The sequence below is a fragment of the Pectinophora gossypiella genome, chromosome 5 (genome assembly GCF_024362695.1).
Source record: "Pectinophora gossypiella chromosome 5, ilPecGoss1.1, whole genome shotgun sequence".
Lineage (NCBI taxonomy): Eukaryota > Metazoa > Arthropoda > Insecta > Lepidoptera > Gelechiidae > Pectinophora > Pectinophora gossypiella.
Genome location: NC_065408.1, coordinates 8,763,676 through 8,771,429, shown reverse-complemented (window position 1 = coordinate 8,771,429; position 7,754 = coordinate 8,763,676). Strand labels below are relative to the sequence as shown.

The 7,754-nt window shown below is 34.7% G+C and overlaps 1 protein-coding gene across 1 annotated transcript; it reads left to right on the top strand.

The window, feature by feature from the left end:
- The first annotated feature begins 624 nt into the window (after positions 1-624).
- On the top strand, positions 625-1,930 carry LOC126366789 (endocuticle structural glycoprotein SgAbd-8-like). The gene is made up of 2 exons (XM_050010039.1): positions 625-795; positions 1,171-1,930. The coding sequence occupies exons 1-2, from the start codon at positions 784-786 to the stop codon at positions 1,549-1,551; spliced, it is 393 nt and encodes a 130-aa protein (XP_049865996.1). The 5' UTR covers positions 625-783; the 3' UTR covers positions 1,552-1,930.
- Positions 1,931-7,754: the final 5,824 nt, after the last annotated feature.

Sequence of the window (7,754 nt, the reverse complement as noted above, 5' to 3'; positions counted from 1 at the left end):
AAAAATACAAATCGACGCAGTAGCTCTCCAATATACTATCAGCTGTTTATCAATGGAAATTACACAGCAGATTTACAGTAAGTATACTTCCATCCAAGTAAATACATTACAAACTATTGCATTGCAACAAGGTGGTCCTACTAACTGTCTATAGACTTAGCTAACCTGTCGAAAGTATAAATATTAAATAAATTAGCAAGGAAAGACACAGGGCAACACATCTTCCGTAACTTCAATAAACTTCAGCATTCCTTTCACCGAAATTTGTTTTCGGAAAAGACGTCCTCTGAAGAACATAAAAAAAGAAAAACATGTTATTGAATAAATTGGGATTCGTGCGCTAGAGACAATTTAGGGTTCTTATTAAAAATCCTGATCATAAAGTGTCTATATGAATACTGTGTCGCAATGCCTACCTAAAGCATTTTGATCGTGCATTAGATAAAATAGCCACTTAATACTGTGTATATGTAGGACTTCAGTAAAGTCAAAGTATGCCAATGTCGTTGCGGTTAATTGTTATATTGAACGGATGAAGATGTTCTTGTGAGAACAATCATCGGTAAACTTAACACGAAGCGATTAAAATGTTATGTATGTTGTCGATAGTACGCAAACGCATCATGGTTAGAGTAGGCTCGCTCATATTTTGTTGGATTTATTCAGACTTGGTGGTGCAATACCATTTAGTGGTGGTAGGCGCAGTGACCCACTCGTATATATACCGATATACCACTGTTAGATCAACATTGTCTAGTGCCTCACCGACATTCCAATACAAACATGAAGATCATTGTAAGTGCATGTGATTGTGTTTTGAAAAAAAGTTCGATATTGGAGAAAAGTGTGCTCATAGGAAAGTTGTACAGCAGTGGTGAATTGTTTAAAGCGGATCGTTTGTCAAATCAATTGACAATATATAATCACTCAAACCTTTAAAGTACTTTAAGGGTCATCATCGGCTTTGTTAAATGTAGTGGTACACTTGAGCAACATGTCGATTGCGGTATTTGAGTAGCGGCTCTTGTCTTGCGAGCTTCTAATTGACCTAATCGAATGAGCAAATATTGAGTCAATAATTTGCGGAGTTGCCTCAAAATTTAGTGCACTTATAAAGAAATGACCTAGACTGTAAAAGTTTATGATTCTAATGAAAAAACTATATTTCAGATCTTGTTCGCTCTGGTCGCGGCGGCGTTCGCTGCTCCTCAAAGCGCCAGTGAGCCCATTCCGATCCTGAAGCAGGAGAGCGAGATCAACCCGGATGGTTCGTACCAGTGGTCGTACGAGACTGGGAACGGTATCGCGGCTGAGGAGAAGGGAGCGTTGAAGAACGCTGGCGGCGAGGAGCCTTCGCTGGAGGTTCAGGGTCAGTTCCAGTACCCGAGCGAGGAGGGTGGCAACATCCAACTGACGTACATTGCCAACGAGAACGGATTCCAGCCTCAAGGAGCCCACCTCCCCACTCCTCCCCCCATCCCCGCTGCCATCCAGCGTGCGCTCGACTTCCTCGCTACCGCGCCTCCCCAGCCTGAAAACAGACGGCGCTAATTTCACTTTTATTTAAGACATAGGACATACTGTCTTCAATAGTACTCACGCTATAGTTTTCACTATGTGAAAGAGGCCAATTTAGGATAACATTACCTGTAAGAAGTAGAGCTAATCTCATCTGAAGTTAAAATGTGTGTTAATTTCAATAGATTTTCTTTTTTTCTCCGGTATTAGAAATAAGGAAAAGTATTTGTTAACATTTATTTTAAAATTAGAAGAGATTTGCACTCTGAGGCAATAATTACACCACTGTATGCTCTAGATTGACCAAACCATTATTTGTGATATTAGGACGCTGTTGAAGAAGGAAACATTTTTTTTATGTTTTGTAATGAATTTTGTACATAAAATAATTAAAATATTGTAAATAATTTAACTACATGGTTTTTCTTACCGTCTACTTTCCCTATTAAATATTCTACAAATCTATGTATCTACATGTCAAAGAAAAATTTGCTTTTTACCCATACCTACTGAGAACAGTTGTCACGTTGTCATAGAAAGTTAATTTAACTTTTAGAGGTAATGCTATATTTTATGCCATAATTGAATTGGAGCTTTGGATAGCTCTGGCTACTATTTATTTATGTAGGCGCGTCTTAGTATCCCTGACATCGGAACTGGGCTCACGACTATATCCCAATTGGGATAGTCAGAGGTACAATCATCACAAGATGAACTAAGTACCGACGCCGAACTGAAAGATTATGTCAACGGGTTTAATCACCCAATAGAAGAAAGTGATTAGAAGGGCCCAGTGAGCGCGAAACACGCGCCATACAAATATGAGCATATAAAGATATATAGTTAGTTACATTATTATATAGTTCATACTTCCACATTGAACTTCACTCGTCTGCAAACTACATTAGCTTCGCGATAGTAGATAGGGCAAAAAAATGCTATCGTTGAAGGATATCCCTTATCACAGCAACGTTAAAAGTCTTAGTATGATCAACTATTTATCGAAAAAATACTTCTGTATGCAGTATCTTATGAAAAGTAATGATAAAATTGCAGTGTGTCACATAAAATATGATATTGTCGGTAAAGTGGCTATGGAATTTGAGAAGCTGTATACCTATCGTAGTTATCTGTGCTGGAGTAGTAGTAAAAGAGAGTAGGGTTGAACTGGCGACAGTGGTTCTTATATAAAGTGTGCGTTACGGGCTTTCCATCCTCTTTCTTCTATTAATTTTAATCTACCTATGCCAAGAATGTTATAAATTAAGATTTTATGCTTATACCTAATACCTACTAAAATGGTACTTGCTTTGATAAAAGATAAAAACACACACGCTTAACGGAGCTTTACACCTGTATCTTCGAAGGTAAGTTTAAGTCCCACGTGATACGGGAGGAGACTTATTGAAAGAAAGAAACATTTATTACTTCCGGACACCACAGACACAGACAGACAGGTACATTACATTCAACACAGGACAGAAACCACACGGAAATCAATACACAGAAAAAAAAAGGAAAAAGAAAAACAAAATATCCCCATATCATATCCCCATTTAAACGCGGTAAGAACCCGTTATTATGTGTTTTAATTATGATAATAACCGCGTAAACTTAAAACAATGTATAAAAAAAAAAGAAAACCAAGATCAAAAAAAGATCAAGATCTTATTGCCATTAACCGGACACAAATCCTGAAAATCACGTATCAATTACCTAAATAAGAAATCAAACTCGCAAAGTCCAATTCAGTGGTTTAGAGCTTGAGCCGGGATTACAACCCGTGACATTAAGTCACCCGTTCTCCGAATACGGATTTTACTCATTTTTATTTCAGCTATATGACTTGTAATTATGATTCATTTAAGTCACTTTCTTGATACAAATTTTATTTAATTTACATAGGCAAGAAAAAAAACCACATAATATCGGTATATTCATCAGTTTAAAAATAAAAATATTTTCTTTATAATAGGGGGTTCCCCAGATCTAAAATAAGGTATTTTATTTTTTAAGAATGATCTGCCTATTGTGGGATATACAAATAAAACGGGATATTTTAAATATCTTTACTCCTTATACTTTAATTAGTTTTAACAAAAAAAAAATAAACTTCTTCTTCCCTTATCCTCTAACCCGACCGACATCGCCCCATAGACCCGCCTTTCTTACTTTTTTGTTAAGGCACCATCAGTCTCAGAAATGAAATTAATTTTGATATTGCCATCTAGCGCATTGTCTGTGAATCATTTACATCGTAGGTGTGTTGATCGATTTTGGTCTTTTAAACTCGACATCGAACTGTAATAAATTCGATGAAGTATTATGAGATGGCGCTCTTCTCTTACATGGAGTACGCATACAACGGCTTTCCCATCTGCCAAAATGTTTGCACATTTATGCAGCCCAAAACTAGTTTGTAGAATAGAGCTTATTTTGTAAATATTTTTAACGACAACAATGTCAAAGAAAAAGGGTCTACATGTAGTTATGGCCCTTTTGCATATACCTGCATAAACCTTTTGCTATCTCTTAATAATATTAATATGATATATTTTTGATATTTTTAGTAACAGCCACTTAACTTCTCTAAACGGCTTTTGGAATTTAGATAGAGAAGATAGATAGATAAAATCTTTATTTAGGTTTAAGACGTTACATTAACTTCTTAATATTAAAATTTGAACATATATGAAATGTAAGACTTAAAACTAAAAAGGGTTCTAGCTCGGCTAATGTCGTATGGACCCAATTTGTAGATAAATCCCGCAAAACCTGGCAGAAACAAATGAATCGAGAAATAAGACTGTTTCTACACAGTTGTTCTATGACTGCTATACCTATACCTATAATAACGATTGCAAGTTATCGCAAAATTTCACAGATATTCAAAATATTCTCTGTTTTCAGCACACGTGTTTCATTCAAAGGTTTTTTCTTTACTGTTAACGAAAATGTGTTATATCAATTACAATTTTATTTATACACTGGAATTGTGATGTTTAAAACGTCAAGCGTGCTTCTAACACAAAGATGACGATTGATTTCATTATTATTTTTTAAATTTCATAGATTAGTAACTATTTTAAATCGTATCTATTTTATAACTGATTATCCCAATCGCCCATTCAAATCACCAATAATGGAGTCGATCCAATCATCATAAAGGACATTCATAATTCTGCAGCTCTGATGTTACTCGAGCGGCGAGGTGGCATCTAGCAACGCATCCTAAGTGGCGACTATCTGTATCCACATCACTCATTGATTGCGTGATTTGTGAGTGCAGATGATGCCGTCTGACCCTGGTGACCTGTTGTGGAGGTGGTAATAATAGTCGTTGACATTTACACGAAGGAACTAGTTTTAGAGGCCTGCGGTCGCCTCTCCAATATTTACGATGTAGACATTTAATAGCTTGTTTTCCAGATTCGTGCCCGGTAGGTGCGCCGAAGGTCAACTAGGATGCTCCTAATTTAGAGATGTTACACACGAGTGAAAAACAAAGGTCTCTCTTACGTAGATAAAATTATATATAATTAATTTGTTATGAATTACTTTATGTTGCTACTGATAATTTATGGTTCTGCCATCTCGACGAGAAATGCTGACGTGGGTCTATGTATAATAATAAATATATGATAAATGAACGTAAAGAAAAATCATTTCCATCTGAGCGAGAGATTCCAATAGTTGACTGATATCACTGTGAATTTATAACATAAATAAATGGCTTCCGGTGATGGTAAAAATATTTAAACAAGATTTTAAATATAAAATCCTATATCCTGACAATTATGTCTCTGATGTAGATTATCTTTATGTAAGTAAGTATTATTAATGAGTTCAATAGATACTTTGTTATATTAAAATGTGTTCTTAATTATCTATAAAAACATGTTTAGACAATCTAGGTGTAATTTTAGAGCGCAATAAACACTAAGCGATCTTTTTTTATTGACGCGCTCTGTTACTTCATTGAGAGAAAATTATGGAAATTGATACTATACTAATTCATATTCTTAATTATTTATTTATAATCTTATTCGCGTGTTTTACATAATCAGCGTGTTTAGGAATGATTTCAGAAGAGGTCGTTGACACAAGGAGTAAATGTATCTAGTACAAAAGAAGCACGTGTATATTTTTCTACTTATATCTTCAGCAAAATTACAGGTTCCCTTAATTAACAACATCCTGTAACCGAAGTTGTTTTTTTATTATATATTAAAAATTAATATTATTATGTATGTAATATATTATATTTATGTAGTAATATTATATTTATATATAACTTTTTAATAACTTTTTAGGTTTTCGGAACTCACGCGAAGCCAAGATGAAGAGTTCTGAGAGCTGGTAGTCTAAAAAGGCCACATTTGACATTTGCTAAGTGCGCAATGTCAACAATTGTGAAATAGTAATATTGCTTTTAGATAAATTGCTTCCATGTGGTTGTTTTACAGTACCAGCTCTCAGAGCTCTTCAACTTGGTCTGACTACAAGCCAAGATATATTCATCGACCCATTCATAAAACCGAAATGCATGTTCTGTACTCCTTCGGGTTGATGAAGGCAGGCCTTTCCTCCCGAGATGGGAACGGTAGGTATGGTTTGTTGGAATTATCATATTGTATTGTAAATTATGCTAATGCCTATACGGGATATACCTATAGTAATAAATGACTAGCACTTTAGAGCCAACTCTCTTTGTCTTTTTAAATTCTTAAATCTGAGATCACACTATTAGCACACTATTTTTATTTATTAAGATCATTGTTAATGGCATCTGTCATCCGTGTATCATTTTATTTATCTTAGCTGTTCGATTGAAATAATTCCTTTGCATAAATAGAACATACGAAACTAAATGGACAAACTAATATATTTATTTATACGTATTCGTATTGAAACAGGTAGTAAAATAACTTGTAATCACCACTTGTAACACGTAGTGCTGTCTTTTAATGCGATAGGTAAATAGGTAAATAAAATAAAAAACTCAGAACTTAGAGCAGTTAAACTAAAATAAAAACAATTTTATATCTCACAAAGAGAAAATTAAAACGAAAAAATCTGTTTTGGACGGGACTTAAACCGGCAGCTCTTGAGCTCGCAGTCTTGTCTGAGACAGATGTTATTAAATGTAATTTTCTCTTTGTGAGTTTACCCAAGCACGGGTGAGTGCAATAAAAACAAAAAAATATATCTGCCACAATCGGCACCACTGACTTTTTACCAACCTATCCTTGTCAGCCCTTCATCTATATTTGGGTACTGTAGCGCAACTACTGTGCCAGGAATCTTAGTATGTAATAACTTTCCAGGTAATTGGAGTTGTAATCTTTAATCTTCACTTTCTTGTTGAACATGTAAGCAGTATTACAGTACCATATGCGGGGACTTAAAAAAAGTTTATATTTTTTCTATTGCTTCCCCTCAGAGGGGTATAAAAAGACCACATTTAAGCAATTCATCTAAGAAAGCAATATTGGTATTTGACATCTGTTAACATTGCACACTTACCTCAAAAATGAATAGCAATAGCAATATTGCTTTTTAGCTTTTTTAGCCCCTCCGAAGGCCTACAAAGAACACATCATCACAACTAATTAATAAGTAGGTATTAATAGTAAGTGATATTTCAATATAAGTAGATAATGTTAATGTTGCTTCAATTCGCGTTACGAGTTAGATCTGTCAAAGTACAGAAGCGATGTTGTGACGTTCTTTAGCATAGTGATATACCTATCAGTCGAGATTAGGCTTTTCGATCCTGTTTTATTTAACAACACCTACATAAAAAAAAAACTTACGTGCTTTCTAATTATAACTTCTCTACAAAATCTATCCACTTAATATTTACCTACTTAGTGAGATTTTTGTCTGCTTAATATCCAATAAAAAAGTTTTCTTTATTTAATAACGGCCTTGACAACGGCCAAGTTGCGATAAAAGTACATTATAAAATTAAATGTCACTTTTACAACCGTAAACGGCTAAACGCAGATCATTAGAATAAAATATGACCTCAGGGGTTACCTACAGACCCACCCAACGAGCTAGTGATTACGTATACTTCTGAAATAAGAATCTACAGATTAATAAGACAACCAGGCTACAAGGTCGCTGTCAAAAAGTCAACACCCTGATAATTGGAAGTGATATTTTTTCTAACTTCTATTTTAATATATAAGCTGAACTTTCCTAGTGTGGTTACTTGTTGTTTCTGACAG